At 33.5% G+C, this 24165-nt stretch overlaps 1 protein-coding gene across 1 annotated transcript; it reads right to left on the bottom strand.

Moving 5' to 3' along the window:
- Positions 1 to 1453: 1453 nt before the first annotated feature.
- On the bottom strand, positions 1454 to 9422 carry LOC136041953 (uncharacterized). Its single transcript, XM_065726764.1, has 3 exons — positions 9405 to 9422; positions 6136 to 6963; positions 1454 to 1483 (listed from the first exon to the last, which is right to left on the bottom strand). The coding sequence occupies exons 1-3, from the start codon at positions 9420 to 9422 to the stop codon at positions 1454 to 1456; spliced, it is 876 nt and encodes a 291-aa protein (XP_065582836.1).
- Between the last annotated feature and the right edge of the window lie 14743 nt (positions 9423 to 24165).

The following is a 24165-nucleotide window of genomic DNA, read 5'->3' as shown; positions in this document are numbered from 1 at the left end:
ATGAGTTAATAACCAATTGCAATTAGTAAACTGAAGAAAAAAAAGTCTAGAGGATTTGATAGGATATCTGCACAGCATTTGTTGTTGTGTGGTGAACTGTTTATGGAACCCTTAGTATTCCTTTACCAAATAATATTTTAATTTGGGATTTGTCCCTGATTCTTTTTCAATTGGATGTTTGACTCCTATCCCAAAGAAGAATAAACCTCCTTCTGAACGTTTGTCTTTTTGCCCAATAACAGTTGCAACTTTATTTTGTAAAATTTTTGAGAAATTGATAGTTGATGAATTGAGAACTAAATGTACAGTCTAGGCCCACCATTTTGATTTTCAGTCTTGCTTGGGGTGTGGTCATGTCCTTTCTGCTTTGGTATCTGCTTTAGTTGATGAAAAAAAATACTGGGAAAGTATTGCTTTAGCTGCTCACGATAGTAAGACGTGCATTTCATTTGCTTCTCCATAAGGGGGTTTTATTTGACTTGGGTTTCACCAGTGCTGATTCCTGCATCCTAGCCCTGCTGGTTGACATGTATGAAAATCTGAAAGTAGAACTTAGACTACTAGAGTTTACTACCAGTCTCTTATGTGATTTCGCTTTTTCTTCACGTGGAAATTCCCTTCTCTCAGTAAAGAAGGGGTAAGACAAGGTGCTATTTTGTCACTGACAGTATTTAATAACAGTATTGTAAGGCCACAATCAAAGTCACTTATGACTTATATTCTGTTTGGTATTGATTTGTCTTTGATTTGAAATGGACTAGAAGCTTAATTTTATTAAGTTGCAACAAAAGTATGCCCATATTGGACTTCATTTCAATGCTGAAAAGTCTGAAGTGCTGCTTTTTAACTCAAAATCAGATGCTGCTCAGAGCATCATACTTGGTGGTTCTATTGTTGAGTTTGTGGATGATATTGTATATCTGCACCTCCCTATTGGACAATCAATGTTAGAGACATGGTGGTTACTGCTCTCTTATTTTCAGAAGCGATCTTTTTTTTATGTATAGCTGAATAGTGGCAAATAAGCAGAAATTTGATTGTTGTCTTTTGGCCCAGGTGTACAATGCTATGATTATTCCTCATTATCTTTATCTCAGTCCCTTTTTGTGCATTTTTACATTTTGCTACAGATAAACTGAAATTACACTCGAATACTCAATGTACTACAAGTTTGCAAAGTTTTTGCTGCATTTATCACTGTGGACAAGGAATATGTATGTTACAGGCCAGTATGGTGTTACTAAACCTGAAGAAGCAATTCTGTCACAAATTGACCAATGTAATTCATCAGCCAAGACCCACCTATGAGCCAATGTTTTACAGCAGTAGTTGGCATCTGTTTTTTTGTGTCAGATGAATTAGTATCTTGCGCTTCTTTTTTTTTGTGCTCAATTTATTTCTCCAATGCTGGGTATTAAATACATTCATTCATTCATATGTGACATAGAACACATTATGGCTTCAAAGCTATCACATGAAAACACTATAAAGACATTTGCTTTGATAAAAGCATTTAAAGTTAAATTTTAATCTACAGGATAAAATTGATTGTATTTATCAGCAATAAAATATTATTATGATGAATCATTATGTTTTTCTTAAGACTCTTCACCCATAAGGGTTTGCATAAATAGAAGAATATGCTAATGTTACTAAAACAACTAAATATATATACAATAAATAACTATATTCTTCAAAGAAGTAAAATAGCCATAACCTGATGCCTATAATTGGTTTGTCAACTGGTGGAACCAAATGTGATTCTTTGCCTGAGTTGACAGGTTTATATCTGTCCCTATGCTATGGATAATTAGATGACTGCCTAAGCAAATATAAATTAAAATGGATACTCAAGTCATAATGAAAATGATTGCCTCAAATAAGTGTAGGTGTTTCACCATTTAAACCCATTTAAAACTTAAATGTAAAGATTTCAAGCCACTTCGGAAAAAGGAAAAACAAACACATGATGGTCCTTTTTGGGATTTCTTCCAGGGGGGGGGGGGTAATGCCTTAAAAATAATGTTAGTGTCTTTTTAGTAAGGAGGCTTACAATTGCAAATTTATCAGGGACAATGTCATGTATGGCATGCTTTTGGACACCCTACCACCCTCTCCCCTCAAATGAAAAATTTGAGGTCCTTTAGTCCAGACCATGAACCTTGGAAATCTCAAGCTTATCAGAAAAAAAAATTAGGCCCTATTCAGTGCTCAGATTCAGGAGGCTTGTCCCCTAACAAAAAATGGAATTTAGCCTTCTTGTGGGGGAGCCAAATTTCCTTTCCAATTTTTTCTTCTGCACTGGGGTCTTGACAGCCCAGGGAGTTAAAAATATTAGTTTCAAGCTGATAGGGAGTAATAATGACAACATTTTCGTGGGACTAGCAGGCACAAATAGGAGCCTATTACTGCTAATTTCTGTCAACCTTCAGCCACTGGTCATCCTTCCAAGTATCTGACCACTGGCAGTGCGCTCTGAGGAATACACTGCCGATGGTGCCAAGACTTTTATAGTGGTTATTATGTTTAGAAAAGCGTATTGAATGGGGAATCAAGTGGTAGGCTTAAAAAAGGATATGTTCAAACCCAATATTTTTTCCCATTAGGTAGATAACACAGTTCTTTGTCGCAATCTTATATTCACACAAATGATCATTGTTAGCTTCTTCTTAAGATGACTGATAAATTCAAATATATTTTTCTGCTGGTTGGATTTTGTGAAAAATGTGGTACTTGCTAGTTACCCAAAACATGCTTAAGAGGTTTGCTTTGTTTAATCTGAGTAAACCTATTTTCTCTCTTGTATTCGGCTATAATTAGCTTAGGTACTTTCTTGTTAGCTAGTACACGCTTAAGAATTGAAGTTAGGTTAATCATAATGAAATATACCAAAATATGATGAAATTATAATAGTTTAGAAACAAAATTATGGAAATTAACGGCCTGTTTTCCATAATTCTTTGTTGTAGTTCCCATAATTCTGTTACTAAAGTATTTATATTTTCATCATATTTGGGTATATTTCAATATGATTACCCTTACTTCACTTCTTGGGTGTGTTCTGTATAATTAATATGTACCAAAACAGCATATATATCCCAATTAAAACGCAAACGGTTTTCTTTTTTGGTTTTCACTGTAAACTTATGGAGACATTGTTACGTCAGAATTGCTGTATCATTCTGACAACACATAGAAACAACGTCAGCCAATCAGCTTTAGATTCTTAAACAAAACTCCAAAATCCCACAACATAAGACACGAAGTTTAGAGTTGTAAAAAGACTAATCTTGATTGCAGTGCTGAATTGGTTAGACACAAGTCAGCTTTATAGTTTTTTATTGAAATGGTAAGTGTTTTTCCAATTTACACACTTTGTCTGCAATTAACCGATCTGTTTTGGCTTATTTCAGGTTTATTCATCAACAATATTTATTTTAGGCTAGGAGGCACCTAGCTTTGTTTAGGTTAGCTATATTTGTTTAGGTTAGACTCAGGAAATGGATATAATTTTGAAAATCTATTGATTCTTGGAAAGTTTGTTATTTTGTTTGTTGTCTTATGAATAATTTTTAGTTGTAACTAGAGAGTCAATATCAAACCCCTCCCCTCAATTTTTTTTTCAAGTAGCCAGTTTATAATAACTTATCATTTGACCATTTCCTAAATATGAGAATTTCCAACTTAAATTTTATTTAACCTATAAGTTACATTTTTCTTTGTATTTAAGCAAGAACCAATCAAGGGAAGGGTATCCTCATGGACAGCTAGGTTAGATAATGTAAAGGTGTATACTAAGTGTAATTTTATGCTTCAGAAATAGTTTAAGTAAAGACAATAAAGACGGCATGGGTCAGACTATAGAAAAAAAAGTATTTCTATCTCACATTGTTCATAGCGAGTTGTCATATCATGACCAACTCCAAATTTCAGAAATTTGGTGTATGTGCCCTATATTTTTGTAATTCTTGCTATTGAAATTTTAGCCTCTTAAATTTCCCCTCTGGCTGGCACAGTGAAGGTTCACTTTCACTGTTGTGCACTTCAAATGGTCTCTATTTGTAGTTCCCAACCAACCTTAAACAACTTTGGTCCTCATATTATTCTCAAAATGGTTCAAGACTGTCAAGAAAAACTTCCGAGCCAATTTTGAAATTTCATGTAAATACCAATTGCAGGCTAGAACCAAAAAGGCAGATGCTTATGAAATATAACCAAGGAAAAGATCTTGACAAATAAAAGCTAAAGTGTAGCTTAATTAATTTTACGCTTCTGAACAGGTATGACTAAAGCATTGTGAACATCATGAGGTCGACGATTGCTACCCATTCTAACTATGAGTCCCCAGTATCGGCACTGACTGCTTATGAGTTTATCAATAACGAGTGGCTGTTTAGTCTTCTCTCTAATGAATGAGTCGGTAATTTTGAGTATATATATAATATCATTATATATAATAATTATTTTGTCTGCAATTAACCGATCTGATTTGGCTTATTTCAGGTTTATTCATTAACAATATTTATTTTAGGCTAGGTTTATAATGAAATATACCAAAATATGATGAAATTATAATAGACCGACACATTATTTATAATGAGTATTACCGACAACTCGGAAAAACTTCCGAGCCAATTTTGAAATTTCAGGAATTTATAAATACCAGTTGCAGGCTAGAACCAAAAAAGCAGATGCTTATGAAATATAACCAAGTAAATGATCTTGACAAATAGAAACTAAAGTGTAGCCTATGTTTGTAGAGCCTCAATAATATAGTGGGAAAGGTCCAGAAAGGGGATTTTCAAGACAAGGACCTGAGTGGAAGTGACTAGAACTGAATATTGTATTTTTGGTTAAATGTGTGTATGCTAAGTTGACTTTTATTAGACCAATTTTCTATGATTATCGTAATTCAATGTTCTATGGTCATTGTAAGACCAATTTATATGCATGGACAATTTACATGTAAGACTGATTAAGCTATGTTGGGGTTTTATTCTTGGAATAACATAAAGTTACTTCACTTTGGCATGAAATGTCCAGATAATCCAATAATCAATCATCTCTGCCATTATTGTAATATCTTCTTTGAGCCCTCCCCTATTTTAATATTAAATGTAACTTTTAGTTTTTACTGAGTTCGTCATCAATGTTCTGGTTCTCATTTGTGTATTGTTTACTATTATCTGTGATTGAGTAGATCAATGCACTTATGTGTTAAGACGTTATTACCACGTTACACCGCTACAAGATTACAATCTTTTTTTTTATAAAGCAAAGAGTTTAATTGCTAAGAAATTTGCTTTGGGGAATCAGGACTAAAGAGAAATATAATACTGTTTTGTTTTATGTGAGAGATTGTAATAATTAAAAATAATTATATCGTCTGCGAAATCTGCATCAAATAAAGTTCGATTTTTGTTCAACTGGATGCCACTTATCAGGCACGTACGCAGGATTTTTTTTTTTTGGGGGGGGAAACCTTCGAAACAGCAGATGCAAAGTAGCACTTTTTTATTTAGTAATGCAAAAAGTACGTATATTGGAAAATACAGATTAACTTTTAATATGTAGTATTGTAGCGGATGGGGGGGGGGGAAGACTAAAGCCTCAAAAGTTAGTTTTAGGCTCAGGTTATGTTCATAGCGATTTAGAACCAGTGATTAACCAAGTATATCCCACTGAAAAATAAATTTTGGGTTAACAGTGCAATATGGGTGCTGCGGGGGGTAGTTCTTCTATTGCAAAAACGTAGATTTAAATGAAAAATGATAGTTTCCGAAATTGATCCTGAAAAGATTTTATCCTGAAAAGGGGGGATAAACGCCCTAATATCAAGGATAATTCTATTTTGCTGTGGACAGCAAACTCTCTTTACAACAAAAATAATAGTACAAATGCTAATTACTTCAAAGAGGGTAAAAAGTTAGAAAGAAAATGGATTAATAATTGGGCAGTGACTTGAACGGATGATTACATGCTGTAAAATCCCCCAAAAAAGGCTTCACATATGCATCTAGGTTCTTAATAAATGTCCTGTTTTTGCCAGAAATCCCAAGAAACCATTTGGAAATTAAACATTTCACAAAATTTCGGGGGGCCATGGCCCGAAGGCCCCTCCACCCCCCTGCATACGTGCCAGCCACTTATGAAGTTGCACGTCCGCTTTATGAAACCAATGAGTAATATAAACAGCACTGAGGACCGAATGCACCCCTGTCGACCGTTTGAGTTGACTTTGAACCACTCAGTCAAGTCCTTATCATTAGTTTGAATAGCACACATTTGTTTATCATTTAACGCCATTTTAATTCTGACCATTTTATCAGGGAAGCCATAGTAGCGCAGTACATTCCTTAGTGAGTCTCTATGGACTGAGTCGAAAGTCTTCTGGAATTCCATGAAAGCCATTATTATTTCAGTCTGCCATTTATTTGAATCTTCAATAAATATTCTAAGAATAAAGATGATATAAGCACATGACCTACTTGGTTGGAAGCCATGCTGTTCATCTTTGAATATGGCTTCAACTTTTGTCTTGATGTGTTTCCAAAGTACTTGGCTAAGGACTTCGCTTCCAGCAGACTGTAGGGTGATACCTCGCCAATTGTCGTAATCAGCAACTCTACCCTTCTTAATTAGTTTCAATATATACCCTTTCTTCCAATCTGTGGGAATATCCTCTGTGTCCCATATCTGCATTAACACTTCGTGTAGTGGCTCAGGTAGCACTCCAACACCGTATTTCAATAGTTCAGGATGCGTACGATCGATGTCAGCAGCTTTTCCATTCTTTAGTTTACGTAGTACTGTCTCTATATTATATATACTAATCGCCTCTGTACTTATGTCTAATTGGAAAAGGGGTCGACCATCTGGGGGATCTGCAGGAAGGGCAAAATTTAATGTTCCGTGGATATACTCTTTCCATCTATTATGCGTTTCTCTATTATTCGATTTCGACTAAATGAGTCTAAAGGAAATGTTAACAAAATCTTGGTCGTAATATTTTTTCTATCTGAATAAGACCTTAGTTACTTCAAAAGCCGTTCCTGGTGAATGTAAAATTCAAGTAACTTCTCTAGTTACTTTAAAGTTACTTGATTTTTTACCTGGAACACCCTCCTAGAAATCTGAATATATAAAGTCCAACACTGTGGTAGGTCCCTTAAATTAACACTAAGGGTACCACAAGATTAGAAATAATGCAAATAATAAAGCAAAAACAGATATACAAATACATATCCTAAATTTTTAAAAAATAGGTAAAATCCAAGTTAATTGACTTCTTGCTATCTTGGGAAGGGTTTAGGTTAGGAAAATAAAATTTTCAGGGATGGGTCTACAGGCTAAAGTATGTCCCGGGAAGATATTTTGAAGTACCTACCTCCACTCCTCCCTCTAGAGGGCCCAGACCTTTAAAAACATGTGTGTTATAAAAGTGAAACTATGCTAAATAGATCTTGTGCTTAATTTAAGCACAACAAAATTGTTTTTAGCTTCATAACTTAGCTCAATTCCATTTTATAAGGTTTTAAAGATATACAAAAACATTTCGTAAATTTTGAAAAAAAACACTGATTTGGCTTAAAATTCTACTCAAAAGGAGTGTTATAAATTCCTTGAATAACAGGAATTGCATTTTCAGAAATAAAGGCAGAGAAAAAGCAACTGGTAACTGAAAATTAAGGTAAAATGTTGTTTTGTTAAAATTTCAATAGGTATAGACCTGTCATGTAGGTGAACTTCAGGGTCCTCTAGAGGGAGAAAGAGGGAGTGGAGGTAGGTACTTCAAAATACCTTCCTGGGATACACTTTAGCCTGTAGACCCATCCTTGAAAGTTTCATTTTCCTAACCTAACCCCTTTCCCAGATAGCCGAAAGTCAGTAAACTAGAATTTGACCTAATATGTAAAGAAGTAAATCAGGTAATTACAATAGGTAAGCTTTCAGGCCAAATTACCGTCCCTTCAGACCTAATTGACTAAAAGCTCTGTAAAAAATTAGCTGTTTTTGTACACACGCAATGAAACCAGACAGATTGTATCCTGGTTTGAAAGGGGGATAAAATTGGTGGCTTTAATTTAGGTAATGTTTTTACTCATAATCTAGTTGTAGGCTTTCACTGGTTCCATTTGGCTTTTTGCTGATCCTTTCCTCTAGCTGTTTTGTCAGCGCCGAGCTTTTGGAACTATACGTTGGTACTGATAGGACATTGCTATTGAAGAGGCTCAGTATCTGTTACGAGGTGGTTTTGTTGAATAATGTGTTTGGAGTGGGATTTATCTTAAGGGGGGTTTGCATTGAGGTGCTTGGGACTTTTCTAAAGTCTTAATAGCTTAATGTGGATATAGGATATGAGAGCTAAATTATTAATAGAACAAAACAGCTTTATATATAATCCCCAGTAACCTGGGAGACAGAACCATCTCAATGATGTTCGAGGTCTCCTAAAACAAATATAGGTTCCCTTGGGACCGTACCTGAAAACTAGAGGAACTGTACCAGATGCCCTAATACATAGACAGAAGATGATTATATACAATAAGGTTTATTTACTTACAAAATACAACTTTGGACAAAATAGCTTCAATGACTTATTGCATGAAAAGGTGAACATGAGCAATTGATCTTGACTATTCGAATCTCTCCTTAAAACTCACTCCTCGCTCCTTGCGTTGGGGTGATATATCCAACGTGCGATTTCTAAAAAACCAGAACTCACCGGACAGGCTTGGTGACTTGTGGAGGTTGACCTCCGCTACTATTGGTATTGTTCAATCATGTGACTAGTCCCGCATCCAAAAGTTATTTTTATGGCAAGGATTTCCTTTCTGGTTTTGAGTTGAAGAAACCCAGAGTTCAGAATAACCAGTTAGTTAACTTGTTAAATAACATTTAACTTCTAAATGCACGTAGTCCAACTGCGTTGGACTACGCAGACTGTTAAATTTAGCAACTGCTAAATTCTAAATGATTTTATTCAAACCTTATTCTAATTGAAATTTAGTAAAGGGTATGACTGAGAAATTTAGTCCTGAATTTAAGAGTTTCTAGAAGAGTATGGATGAGAGATTTGGTCCTATATTTGAGGATTTCTAAGGGGGTGTGAATGAGGGATTTGGCCCTGAATTTTATAGAGGGGAGGGGGCTGGTCTATATGTTACATATCCCCTTTTCCGTTGTAGATTGATGTCCTCATTAATCAGTCTAATCTCTTTCTTTAAATATTGCATTTAATCCTTATTGTCTATAAAAATTTTATTATAATTCCATAACCTTGTAAATGATGATTCAAAATTTAAGAAATATTTTCCCTCACCTTATATATATGTCCTGCACTTAGCACTAAAAAAATTATTTAACCACAACACTTGACATTAACTGTTATTACACACGAATACCTGGTTCCAATTGTTCATTTTTACTTGAAATTTTAACTGTTATATTTGATTTTTAATTGATCCCAGGTATTTTAACAATAAAAATAAAAATACACAACGTAATATAAAAAGATTTCCACTGGCACTTTTATTTAATTAAATTTATAATTCACTATTTGGCACTTTTTAAATGTTCATCACTTATTAGTTCTGGATATTAATTTAACACCAATCACAATTTTCGTGTCCTTGCCCTATTTACTGATTGAACAAATATAATGTTATTTTCTAATTTATCACCATTTAGCAAAAGTAAAGACTGTTTGTATTTACGCTTTTACAAAATGGGAAGCGCGGAACCCAGAATCACCTATCCCCAGCAGTTTAAGTACAAATGTACAACGGTACTGCGGTTCTTCCGTCCTGTTCCCGCTCTCTTCTGCATTTTAAGCGTTATCTTAATTGTCTTTGGCGTTATCTTAATTTAATTCAATAGACTGAAGTAGTATGTAAGACCTTACTTGGTAGTTGATTCCTAAGTTAAAAAAATTAGGATTTAGGATGTCCTGTTCTAAATCTTCATTAGGTCTGTGAGGGTTTCCATATTGAATTGGGTTATCATTTATGGTGTTTTCGTGGTGGGTATGTTGTGGTTGTACCCGCTGGCTGGATGTTTCGTCTTCTCTAGTCTACGTTATTCAGTCAGAAATGAATGATGATAGTAAGTAGTTGGTTCTATTTGGGATGTCACTTGGGTGATAGTTGTCCGGTCACGGACAACTAAAAATCTAAAAACACGGCACTAAAGAGGGTTATATATATATATAAGATTATATAGAGGTCTTAATGTTCTGGATCATACTTTAATCCCAAAAAAAATTTTGAACCTCCAATGCGTGATTAGTCGAAAAGTAATACATTTTGCATCATAGCCTTTCAATTATCACGCCTTGGAACGTTTTTATCCTGGAATAGATCAGCAAAATTACAAGAGATGACCTCTTAAATCTCTTGCATATAAAAAGATAGGAACGAATTTTTTTCGTGCTTGTTAGAGGTCTATATTTACATAAAGATTTTCTGCCAAGAGTATTTTTGATGTATATGCCAAAAAGTAATACAGTATGTTATATCATAGCCTTTTAGCTGTTATACACCAACAATATTTCCTACAGTAGGGAAGCATGTTAACGTACGGGGAAAAACCTCTCAATTTTCCCGGATTATTACATCCTCCCTGTTAATATGGCTTAAATATCATCAGGAGCAGTAGGATTCAATTGATGCATCTCTTGTGCTTCAATTGCATCAGTATTTATCCTTTTTCTCTTCAGTAGTCTCCCATAGTTAATTGTTAGTAGCGCTCTTATTGTTAGTGAAATAAGAAATACCATGAATATAGTGATTATAATATTATACCATGAGTTTGGTGAGAACAAACCGTATTGGCTCTCCACATATTTCAATCTTTGGTCTTCGTCAGTGAATAAGGGTATTTGCATATCTAACGCTTCCTTTATTTTTGTTAATTGCATTGTACCTTTAATCTTTTCTATTTTTGGCCATATGGATGTTTTAGATTCTTCATCATTTATATTCGGAATCGTGAAGGACAAGTTTATTCCTTAAAAATTTATTATTTTTGGGCTCATGACGTTAGTGCTGGTTGTGATTAGAGGTGTTTGGACGGTTGTTTCTTTAGTTACAAGTCTGCAACCTTGTTTGATTGTAATAGTCCCAATATCCTGTAATAATATTTCGGTTCGATAGCTGGGGTCAATTTTTTCTGTATTGCTATAGCAGGATAGAGTTCCTACCGTCTTTTTAGGTACTGTAAATAACCATAAGTCGTTCCGTAAATTAATGAAAGTTTCTCTTTTGGTATTTCCTATTAAGGCTTCACAAGAATCGGGAATATTTTGTTGCTGTGATTCCTTTGGGAATAGATCTAGCATGCATGATCCTATCTTTACGTTATATAAAGGTAATGTTAGTTGGCAGACCAAGTTTTTAAATGACACACATTCTTTTAATTCTTCGGCATTTGCTAGTGCGTATTTTCTTCTGTCTTGATCTGTTAACATATATTCCGCTTCTGGGATGATGCTCATGAAGGAGTTAGTTTCTTTAATGTTGATGGGGAAGGTAGATATTTTGTATTGGTCATATATGGATTGTTGATTGATTAAAGGAATTGTGACTACAGCAAATAACTGTTCATTGATCTCGGTGATATGCACCTTTAGTTTGCTATAATATAAAAACAAGTTAGCTACTTCTGGTTCTACTGGTAAGTGGAGACCAAATGTTAAGGGTGTTTTTATTTCGTTTAGGATGTTCTTAAGATTCAAGGGATCCACTAAGTCGTAAGAAAGGGATCCTAATGTTAATTCAAATAACGCGAATTCAAATTTACTGACATCAGTGGCTAAGTTCAACAAAGACATAATAACAATGTCGAGTGACACCATCGTTAGGCTGGAATCAGAGATTACTCTGTCTACTTCATTTTTTAAATAGTTCATTGTGTTGACTGTTCTTGAGATTTTTTTGGATATAGCCTCGATTTTGTCTATTAGATAATTGGCGATACTTGCTTGTATTTTTTGGACATGTAGTGTTGTGTTCATGGCTGTGTTGAGCCTTTTAACATTATCTCTTAGTATATTCAAATCTTCTTCGGTTGACAAGCCGAATAGTCGAGAAGCAAGCTCCCCTACTATTGGGATTAGACTTGTTGATCTTTTATATTTACTTCTTCGGAAAAATACTTCGAATATACGTGTAGTGCTTTGCTTAAGTTTTTGTATTTCTATATTGAATAGTTCAAATAACGCCTCTAGCCTTTGTCTATGTAAGATGAGGAATGCCTGATGAGTTGATATTTTATGAGCATTTTCCATGGTTAATTCCGGGAGGGGTTCTAATTCATTCTTTGCTGTTTCGTCAGCCATGGCCAGTCGCGCGCAAGTTTTTTTACCATCTATTGTCCAACATTCTCTCCAGTGATTTTAATCTTGATATTTTTTGTCTCCATCCATACATCGTGTTCTACCATAGTCTGTCTCGACAAAAGGGATTTGCCACCTAACTTGTATTCTTCCCTTCTTCGAAGAAGTCCATATCCAGCTAGTTGATTGCCATGGTTGCCTTACTGTTATTAAAATTTCATCGTTTTTAATTGGCATTAGTACACCAGGGATAGTTTCTGTAGTAATTTCTGACATTGAGGTGTCTAACTCTATTGGTTGTGGGTCAGTCGTCGTGGGGTTTGACGAGGGGAATGTTTCTTCCACTTCTGTTATTGGGGTATGTTCAGTTTCAATTGTTGTTGGAGTAAAATCAGTTTCTGCTGTGGTTTCCTCGTTCTGAGTATCGTATTTCCAGAAGGTAGTCGTTTCGTATTTCTTTGAGGTACTTGTGGAGATTTCCATTAATTCGTTTGTGCTTTCTTCGGTATAAGTAGTAAGATGTGGAATATGGGAGGTCGTGTGGATTTTGGTAGTTTCCGTTGTAACGTTTATTATTCTACAGAAGTATTGACATTTAAACTTGTATTTCGGTTTGCTGGTACCATTAGTGGAATTTGATCCCACTTCAATATTTTCTATACCTCTTATTATCTCTGGTATTTTATTCGTTCGCGTTACGAGGTCAGAACAATGCTTGTTGTTTGGGTTTCAATTGTAGCGGTTTGCTGTGTGTATGGGGAAATACTGGTTATATCTCTCGTTTCAACTTTCGTTGGTTTTATTTCAGATAAATTTATTTCCTCTTGTATTGGTTTGTTCTCAGTCCTGTTAACTTGTTTTGGTCCATTCCATAGTTCTTTGAAGAAATTCCATACTGTGGGCAATTCGTTCAATAATGCATATTGTCCATCGTAAAATTTTCTTTGTCTAAGTTGGGTCTTTATTGGCTCAATTGTATTTTGGGTCTCTTTATCGATATCTGAGTTTTGATTTTCGTTAATTGATCTCCTTTTTCTTTTTTCAATGGCTTTTCCGAGTCCTATAGCTTTATCGATTTCGGCCATTTTTGCATCAAAATCATCTACTATCCTTTTTATTTTGACTTTGGGAAAGTTAGGGGATGTCTCTTTTTTACTTCATGGTTGTTTTTGCTTGCTTGTAGTCCCTTGTCTGATTTTAAAAATTGAAAAATTGATTCTTTCAGGTCAAATGTATTTTTCTCCAGTCTTATAACTTGTTGGAATAATGTTTCAAATGGCTTAGGGTCTAGCTTCATAAATATTTTCCAAGCGTTGTTACTAGTTAGAAGTGAATTTTTGTGTTTGAATATTATCCCATGCTTTACGACATCTTGTGTATGGGCACCTATACACATGGTCATCAAAAATGTTAAGATCATCATTCTTATCTGTAGTTAACATTTAATAAATTATTTCTGACAAAGTATGATAGAAAGAAAAAATGGATTACGTGACGCTGAGATTTATTAAGTATTAATGGAGTTGTTGATGATAGATTTAAGGGGCTAATACGCTATTGTCATTAAGAAATAGTATTAAAAAAAATCAATTTAAAAATATCAATAATTCTAAATTGGAGCTGAGAAAGGAAGTAATTTTTTTTATAGAGTCAATTTATACTTAAGTAGTTTGTGGTAACAAACTGTGATTAAGAGCGATTTGGCTCAATAGTAACGAAATTTTAATGTCTAATAGCAAATATTTTAGTAGTCTCGAGAGTAATTAATATATATATATATTATCAGTGTACAGACTTTGGCATAGGTTAGGACAATTTTGCTCTAAGAAAGACCTCTCGATGTATACATTGCCAAACAGTAGGTGTATATACTGCCTTAGAAGACTGCCTAACAATTACTTTTCCATTCTAATGAAATAATTAATAGGCAATCCCCCAGGAAATACAAAACGGTAGCAAGGAATGATCCTCGACCAATGTCAAAAACCAAAAGGGGATTAAAGAATATCGAAGACCTTTCTAGTGAAGACTCCGTGTCTGAATAGTCTAAAGGGAGTAAAAACCATTGCGAAAGATCTTTGGTACCACCCACTTTGAAAAAAGGCTCATTTTAAATAGGGGAAAACAAGGCTTGTTTCAAAATAGGGGAAAACACTCTTTAAAAATCACAGAATCTTAACGGAAATCATACCATCGTATTTGGCGTATCAGAGAACCTAATAGCAAAAGTCTCATGCATCTTTCTTCAAAAATGTTGAATTTTTTGTCAGAAAATTGATAATGGGTGTGAGTGTTTTTAGAAGATAAATTAATAATATTCAGGGCTGCAAGGTATTTAGCAAATTAAAGGACCAACTTAGTCTTACTAAGAATCTATTAGGTATTTTTTTTAAAGCTTTGTTTTAGGCCTAGGATGGTGTTAACTTAAGACCTATTATAAGTTCAAAACTCCTACTGAAAGTCAGCTTAGGAGGAGATGGATAGACATTTGCAATATTCACATTAAAGTTATTTTATTTCTTATAAAAATACCTAGAGATCAAAAAAAATAATAGCACTTGTATTCTGAAAGGATCGCCGTGAAACTTCTTAATGATTCCAAATAATTAAAAACAAAAACTATTTAAAATTTTGCTAACCAAGAGGAAAATTTTCTTAAAACACATATCTGATAAACGTATGAGACACTTTATTTATTTGTTACGGCCGGAAACTTAAATTACTTGTTATGTATGTATAATAGAATGATAGGCTTATTTTATTGTTAAAGTTTGATGCATAGTTCTATTTAATTGGTTAAATTTAATTATGGATCAGTTAACTTAATTTGGAGTTTAAAAGTTGGGATTATTATATATATAAGATTGTAAGGCCTAGTATCTACGTTTCAAAGATCACAGCCATTTTTTTTTCTTGCACTTTTAGAAATAATTTTAACCATTTCTAATATTGTTGCAAATTGAAGTGTTCTTTTGCATTTGAATTTCTTTTAGCTTTGAATTAAGTATCTTAGTTGTTAAAACGGAAAAAAAAATAAAAAATTTGATTTATAAATTAAATTGACTTATAATTTATTTCTAGTAGAATTTTAGCCTCATTTAAATAATAAGTTGTAGGGTATTGGTATTTCGTAACATAAGTTTATATTTTTTTATAATTAAGAGATTGTGTCATAATTATTGAAGAAAAGTTAAATTATGAGATTAAATTTTCGAAAAATTTTACTTCTTTCTACCATTTTTTTTCTTTTTTATTAAAAGAATACTTGTTATAAATCATATTTTTTCAGTCAAGTTTTAGACGAAGAGATATTTGAACTACTGTTTTGTAAAATTTTTTGTAGGGGAAGGAAAATTATTATATTGAAATTTATACACATACGTACATAGGTATTAAGCATGTAGTTTAAAATAGGCTATAGTTTAAAATAAAAGCATTTATGATTAATTAGAATTTCTTTTCAATGTTTCACCAAAGTAGTTGAATATAATACCAAAGGGATGATTTATATTATAATTAATTGGTTCTAATAAACCATTTTGACCTATAACCTTAAGGAAAATTAAGTTCTTTAGGCTGTTTTATTTTAAATGAAAAAAAACTTTATTTTTTTGAAATAGCATAAAAATTGTCCAAATTATAAGCACATAAAAATACTGCGCTTAACTTCAACTAGTTTTTTTTTCTTTTTTTCTATCAGAATATTTGTTTAGATTGAACAGAAATGAAATTTCTTTATTAATATACGCACAGTTCGTCATTGCATAGTGTAGTTTTTTAAATAGGTAAGTGTATTACTTTCAATTTGATTTAATTAAAAAAAACGCATTTTTCCATTAGGCGAAGATACCTTTCCAACGCAATTATTTATGTTGATTTAAGGTGTGTATTATAATTTTGGCATTTTTGAAAAACCTTTAGATTTTAGGTGCTTATTAATTAGACAAAATATGAACATTGCCCAGGTATTTAATCCGAAGCTTACGGCTTTGTTACTTAGGCTCGTAAATAAGTCTTGCTTGATTTTTCAGAAGATAATAATTGAGAGTTTTATTACAGTACGTTTCATTTGGATCGAGAGTTAGTTAAATTACTCGTAAATAAGTCTTGCTTGATTTTTCAGAAGATAATAGTTGAAAGTTTTATTACGGTACGTTGCATTTGGATCGAGAGTTAGTTAAATTACTCGTAAATAAGTCTTGCTTGATTTTTCAGAAGATAATAATTGAGAGTTTTATCACGGTACGTTGCATTTGGATTGAAAGTTAGTTAGATTTAGAACAATGTATTACTTTGTAATCTGATATAGCGATGTTTCAAGAGGATGAGGCGACTAAGTTGGCCTTAATACTAGGGGTTGTTTTCGTTTATCGGTATATAAAAGTCTCGTCTGACACTACATTGTTCAGTTGTTTAGATCGGAAGACCGTATTCTGTCATCTAAGCGGGATATATAAGTATCTTTTGTGAACAAATGTTTATCAAATATAGTTATTGTGTTTTGATAGTTTTCAAAGCTTGTATTTTCAAAGCTTGATGTTTAAAGTATTCTTCGAGGTTCGGACCGTGTCATGAATCCATGTAGATCGGATAAGGTAAGAGGTTGACTTTTATTAAATGTATTTGGTGCTTTTTGTTAAAATTAAGGAAAAAAAAATTATTTTCTATTTATAACGCGTTATAGTTGCATATAGTTACTCCGCCTCTCCAACTAATGTTCAATGGTTACCTCTTTAGCCCCGCCGCCTATTTTTTCTTTTAGCCAATCAAATCTTATTGAATATATATATTAATATTATAAGGGGTCAGTAGGCTAAGCGTTAAGATTAGACTTTTCGTGTGGGATATATTTTTACACTTATTTATATTACTATAAGTATATGGATAAAGATAGTTATACGGAGGTTTTTTTTTTGCAATGTTAGTTTTGGTAAGCGTAATTTATTTAAAAAAATCATTACCTTACCGCCATATATTTCCTGTTACGTTCTTTTTCCTTTTCCTGAAACGTTGTTACTTCATTTTATTTTTTCGCGTTTAGTTGCATTTAGGGGTGTTTTGTCCAAATGTTACTTCTGATATTATCGATAGTAATTGTAAACTATTTACTAGTTCCCTTCCAAATCTCATGTTCTTAACATTGGAAGATAAGGAGGGGTGGAGTTTTCGTTCCTCTTTTCTTAGCTTTTTAACTTTTCTTAGGTCAACTAATGTTAAATGTGGCCTCCAGCTTTCTTGATTTGCAAGTTGTATTCCGCTTTTGGTAATTTCTTTAGAGATTTCTTCTATAATTGGATTTAAGCGCGTTTTAACTACCTCTTCGTTCTCTAATTTTGCATATATAAATTGCTCAAAGAAATCTCCGATGCCTTGAAAATCGAGATAAAGTTTTTCATTTGTAAAATCTTGTCTATATTTTTCTATGGTTTTGACGAAAGCACTTTTTACTTGTTCAATTTCAGTATTATCTTTCAGATGCAATACTTTTAACGTTAGGTGGAAAGAGTTTTGTTTGATTAAGGCTTTTGTTAACATAGGGTTTGTTTCAATTACATGTTTTTGCAAAATCGAAGCATTCATCCTTATTTGAGGGTTTTTAACTTGGACTGCGAGGAAGTAATTTGGCGGAGATTCCATTACTTCAAATCTTTAGACAAGTCCAATTTCTAAAAAAAAATTAAATTGGGTTATATTAATAATCATTGGGTGGAGTTAGACATGTTTTCATAAATAATTTCGCGGGATTAGCTGTTTGGTTACTCAGGGGTTCAAGGTAAAAATTTATAAAGTAGACAGTTTTGTTCCACAGTTGATGTCGAAATTATTTTGCACATTGAAAATTGGCCCGCCTAAATATGTTATAAAATCTTTTGATCTTGGAATGTGAGCTGACCAAAAGGTTAATTCAGATATTTGATCTTTATTTTCTGAATTGTCCTCCGCGAACATTAGATATTTTTGTAAACTTTTAGGTAATTGAAGGCTCCACAGGGTATAATTTATATTTCTTTTCCGCATGAGAAGTCGGATGTGCTTCCTGCACTGTTCCTTTAAAGTTAAAGGTACTGATACGTTACGGATTATTTTGAAAATTAATATTTTATGGAAATATAGGGGGTCCCTACAGTTCATTAATTTTTCAAATACGATTATATCTGTTTGAGGCGCTATTTTTGACGCAAAATTGTCATCACATTTGCTACAGGTAAAGATTATTTGTTTCAGTTCATTGTAGTCTGGTTCATAAATGTGGAATTTTCGGCCATTTCCTCTCAAGTTACTAGCTGAATAATGGTTCTTGTAGTCTTTATAAATTTTGTTTAGTATGCTTGGTTTTTCCAACAAGACATTTGTATTTCTTTTTATCAATATTGACAAAAATCTGAGAGGCCATATGATCGTATAACCTTTTTCGTTGTAGATTCTCCAGAAATTTTCGCTGATCAATGTTGCTACTAGAGGGTATTTTTTGAGGGGGATTTTGTCAAGGAAGATCGTAAAAGTCCAAGGCGCAAGTTGCTGTTTATATTGGAAGTTTTCTCTTCTTATCTTGCGTGTAAATGAACTGAATAACAAGATGAATAAAATTCTCGTTATTAACTTATTAGTGATGACTACAGGAACTTCGAGAAGGAGGTAGAGAGTTCGCTATTGTAATTCTCTTGTTGCTTTCTTAATGGTATTTTCTAAATCTTGGTCTAATAATTTGTGGTCAATTTTTGACAAATTTGGCAAACTTTGGGTTTTACATGGAAACCAAGCTGTTCGGCTTTTCAGGTATCTAGGGGGAGTTTTTATAGTTCTAGTTTTATATCAAAACTTTCCCCATTCCTCAACCTGGTAAGGTTGGGATAACTTAAGGTTCTTTTTAATGGCATGATATTTCTTTTTTTAATTTTTGTTAGTTATAAGCAGGTTAGTTAGTTAATTGGCGGTTACCTGATTGACACTGGTTTCTTCTATCGCGTATGACGTGTTTATTAAGGTATTGATTTCTATTCGCTGCCAAACAAATTTTTCTTTTATTTGACACAGTTCTTCTTTGTCTACAAATTAGAAAAATTACATAAAGGGTGAGGAAATATCTTATTGAAATACTGTTTTAGGATCGTCAATTTCATAATTTTCCGTAATTCTCAAAATTGGGCCATTATTGGCCAGTAAATTGTACTCTGACTTTAAAAGGTAGGGGGTTTTAAATGTTAATTGGAAGTTTTTGTCGTTGACTTCGGGGCCGTTTTCCATGTACATTATATATTTCTTTAGGAAAGTGGGAATTTGGAGGCTTTGTACGGAATAATGAATGTCCCTTTTCCTTAATATTTGCCGTATTTGCTTCCTGCATAGATCTTTTAGACTGAGTTTATTTGAGGTCGTGTGAATTATTTTATAAGTCAATTCCTTACGGAAGCATAGCGGGCTAGCTTTGTCTAGGAATTTTTCATACACAATGATGTCTTTATCTGGCAAAATTTTTGATCCAAAATTTTCATCGTTCATGTAGAATTTTATCGTCACATTTTTTAACTCTTTATACTGTTCATCATAAATATAATGGGTTGTATTTTTTACAGTTATTGGGTCAAAATTTGCACTATACCATAAATAGTTCTCATATATTCCCAACAATATATTTTTATTTTCCACTATTTTGTAATTCACATCCAGTAGTAACTCCAGAAACTTTAATGGCCACACTATCTTGAAACCTGATTATTGTTGCGTGTCCCAAAAATTTTCGCGTATTAAAGATGCTATTAAAGGATACTTAGCGGGGGGCATTGCTTGGAGTAGGGCTGCGAAGGTGTATAAAGCATTTTCATGCCTATAATCGTAATCTTTGATCAATACATCTAGTGAAAAGGAGCCGTATAATAGGATGATCATTCCGTGTATAACGAAATCGTCTTTAAGAATGAGGGGAACTTGTAATAAAGAGCTTAAGGTATTATATTCTAAGTTTCTTATTGCATTAGTTATTGCGGATTCAAGGATTTTTTCACGTAATTCATAGTCTATTACTGAGAGGTTTGGTAAACTTTGGGTTTTATTTGAAATCCATAATTCTGGTCTCGCAAACATCAGGTCTTGGTTGGGTTCTAAGGTATCGGTATTACTTAAGGTTCTTCGTCGCGACATTTTCCCGGTTAGTACTAGTCACACGTATAAGCAGACTAATTATCTAATGAGTAATTACCTTTTCCGCCTTGAATCCTTCTGGTGTTTCGTCTAAAAAATTGTAGATTTTGTTTATTGTTTGAATTTTTTTGATTTTAATTTACCTTTATACGCGTCTTTTTTGGCTTCTACCGATTTTTTTCTCTTTAAGAAAATGTTATTTCCCCTTAGTGCGTACTCTTGGGACGTTGGGTCATACATAAATTTGGCATAATGTCGGATTTCATCTAAGGGGTGGTGTATTCCTTGGTACTTAATACAATTTTCATTTTCTTCGATCTTATAACAAATTTTAGGTGGCCTACATTTATCAATCAAAAGTAGATCAGTTTGATTTGGGCCCTTGCAAAACCAATATTTTATATGAAATTTTTGTTGTAGTTTTCTTATTAATAGTTGAAGGCTTGTCAAGTTTTTCCTTTCTTACTTTTATTCGAATATTTTATTTTTACTTCTCCTCTCGTGGGTTGATATTTAGGGGTATTCGCTAACTTTAAGCCAAATCTATACGTATGAGGTTCAAATTTTGTTAAATCGTAGTTGAGGTACCATGTTTCAGCATATACCTCTTTACCATTCTCGCCTTGAACTAAGATCACGGCTGCGTATATAATGTTTTCCTTAGCATGGATAATTGAAATAAATTCTGTATCTATAATAGCTTTGGACATATTTTGGTGGTAAATGGGGTAGTTAATTAAATTTAGAATGGTTTAACAACTTGGAAAAATTTGAAATGTGGGATAATAAGCGGAGAAATACCACTTATAAGGATTTTTTTATGCGACTTTTTATGCGTCTAATAAAAAGCAGGCGAGTATTGTTTATAATGGGTAGAATGGGTTGGTACAATATTGGTTGAAGCGATGAAGAAATAGTAATTCGAGAAATCGCACGGACACCGCGTACGAATTTAGACACAATTCGTAAGCAGTATCCGCACAAACTACCGACTATTGGCTCACGGGGAGTTTGGATTATAATCTACACTTCAAGTAATAAGCAGAGAAATACAACGTATATGGATTGAAGCAATGAAGAAATAGTAATTGGGAGAATTACAAATTTGGTGGAACTCAGAAAAATTTGTAAGCACTATCTGAATCAACTATCGATTATTGTCATATGGGAAATTTGGATTACAATTTAATTTAACTTGTCACTTTATCGCTGGCTGCAATAATGAATAAGTGGTTTTCAAGGAGTTCTTTGGGAGTCTTGCTTACTTATTGATAATCTTTAAGATTAAGAAATTATTTTGTGGTTAAGCAAAAATGTTAATGAAGCAGTTACACTCTTATGATTACTCTTGGTAAAAAAAATGTGATTTGAAACTTACTTAGAATAATGAGCACTTTTTGAAAGGATAGGCCAATTTTTCACTTGGAGTCTTTCAGACTTCCTGAAAAGTACTTTCTTTTAAGGATGTTTTATTAAGGAGTGGTTCCTTTGCTAGGAACAAAAAAAAATTGAATCAACTTCCTTTGAATTATAACCCGACCTTATCAAATACATCGAATTACACCTAAATAACATGGGTTGAAGCAATGAAGAAATAGTAATTGGGAAATCGAACTGATACGGACTATGAACTCAAATGAAGTTCGTAAGTAGTATCCGTACCAACTACCGACTATTGGCTCACGGCGAATTTGGATTATAATTGATTTCATTTGTTCACTTTATCACTGGTTACAACGATGAAGAAGTAGCTTCTAGGAGTCCTCTCAAATAATGTGTGGAAAGGCGAGCTGAAACACGCCTAGCCTTTTTATCACAACTTGTAAGGGCGTCCGTTATTGTTATCCCAGATTGCGTGTAAAGTAAACTGCTTGTAATCTCGATTGCGATTTTGTTTTTAAACTTAAATCTTCTGACTGGTACGCGTAAGCTATGGCAATATTAAAAAGCCTTCCAACTAACGTTTGTTCCAGTTAAGTTCTACTTTTGAAGATTTGTTAACAAAGCGATGGGTTATATTATTGGAGAAATTAAAATTTTAAGAATTAGGAAGAATTTCGTTTACTTATCTGGCGAAACGTTTAGTCGATGGGGCAGTTCTAATTTTAGGCGCAGACATTTAGAATTTTATACCACAAGCATAAGGCGTTTTTATTTTACCCTATACATATATAGGATATTTATAGGATCAGTTTGCAATAGGGAAATAGCAATAGTGAGCGCTTTTTTTATAAAGCAGGCCAATTTTTCAATTTTTGATTAGGCAGACTTTCTGAAAAGTATTTTCTTTAGGGACTTTTTATTACGGGATGGTTTCTTAGCGTAACCAATTAACAATTAGCAAAAAAATGACTATTTTTTTTTCCTTTATTTTATCTAGGACTGATAGTTTTTTTTTATTAAAAATCTAATTTGTCTGGTTTTTTGACAACTCGGCCTGACCTTGTTGTTACCTTCTCTTCGGTAGACTCGGTTTTTTTCTTTGGCTTCGCTAGCGATATCAAGTCAAACTTTTTATATTGTTTTTTAAGAAATTTTTGACCTTTAATTTGTGCCTTTTTAGCCTGGGCAGTTGCACAATTTGGTCTTGTTCCTTCCACATCTTTGGGCTCATTTGTGCCTGATTCACTCTCAGTATTTGAAGAACTAGTAGTTGTAGATTTAGTATCTGGTTCTCTTGAAGTAAAAGATTTAGGCGTTGATCCTGCTTGTGCTTCATAAATTTCTTCTCCTCGCGAAGTAGAGGGTCTACTAATAGATTCGTCCTGTTGATTTCTGGGCTCGGGAGAATTGAACGATTCTTGGGAGCTTTGGGAGGAATCAAATGTCTTCTTTGTGTGCCTCCACTGCTTGAAAGCCATATCTTCCGGGGGGTGAGGAATTGTCTGCATTAAGGTTTCCTTCCAAGATACCCAGTCCTTTAGTTTTGCTTTTGAGACGGTTATATCGTGATACTGTTGTTCATCGGTAACTGGATTAGTATTAAGTGTACTTTGTCTAGTTTTAATTGGGTAATTAATAAGATCCATGGCCTCCCGCAATGTTTGTCGTTGCGGTTGGGAGACCTTTTCTGACTCTATGTCACCAGGGGTCTGTATAGCCTTATTTAATTCATCTTGTAACGAAAAAGGTCTATCTATTGGTGTGACAGGGTGTACCAAATCGTCGGGGAAACGTTTTGGTGGAAAATGTGTCGAAATTCGATCCGGGAAAAATTGCGTTTGTGGAGAAATTGTATAGTCCAATTCTTCTGATTCCTCACTGGAAGATGAATCACTATTCTTCCGTCTCCGCGTAACGGGGGTACTTTTTTGGGGGGTAACCATATTTGTCATGGTTAGAAATTCAGTAAATTTTTCTTCGTCACTACTGTTTTCAAAATATCCTTGTTTGAAATTAAAAGGTTTAAGCTCGCTTAATCTAGAGCGAGGTGGTTGATTTTCGTCATCCGAGGTATTTGATGTTGAAGGTTGAGGGGTCCATGTTTCTTTGAATTTTGCCCTTTTTATATCACTAATGTGGGTTTTATAGATTTTTCCTGTTTTTGGTTTTAATAGTTTGAATGTAACATTATTATCATACCTTTTAATTATTCTTAACGGTCCTAGGTATTGGTCCGAAGGTTTCTTGCCGTCCGATTTGTTTTCATTTTTTTAAGTAAACGCAATCTCCTACTTGGAAATCGAGTTTAC

The sequence above is a fragment of the Artemia franciscana genome, unplaced genomic scaffold, assembly GCF_032884065.1.
Source record: "Artemia franciscana unplaced genomic scaffold, ASM3288406v1 PGA_scaffold_52, whole genome shotgun sequence".
Lineage (NCBI taxonomy): Eukaryota > Metazoa > Arthropoda > Branchiopoda > Anostraca > Artemiidae > Artemia > Artemia franciscana.
Note: the sequence above shows the minus strand (reverse complement) of the source record. Positions and strands in the feature narration are given on the sequence as shown.

Excerpts from the sequence above, each read along its gene's own strand:
- LOC136041953 (XM_065726764.1), bottom strand. Across the intron at positions 1,484-6,135 it reads ACTTCATAAGTGGCTGGCAC|TGTTTTCATGTGATAGCTTT; the intron begins GTATGCAGGGGG and ends ATGTCTTTATAG.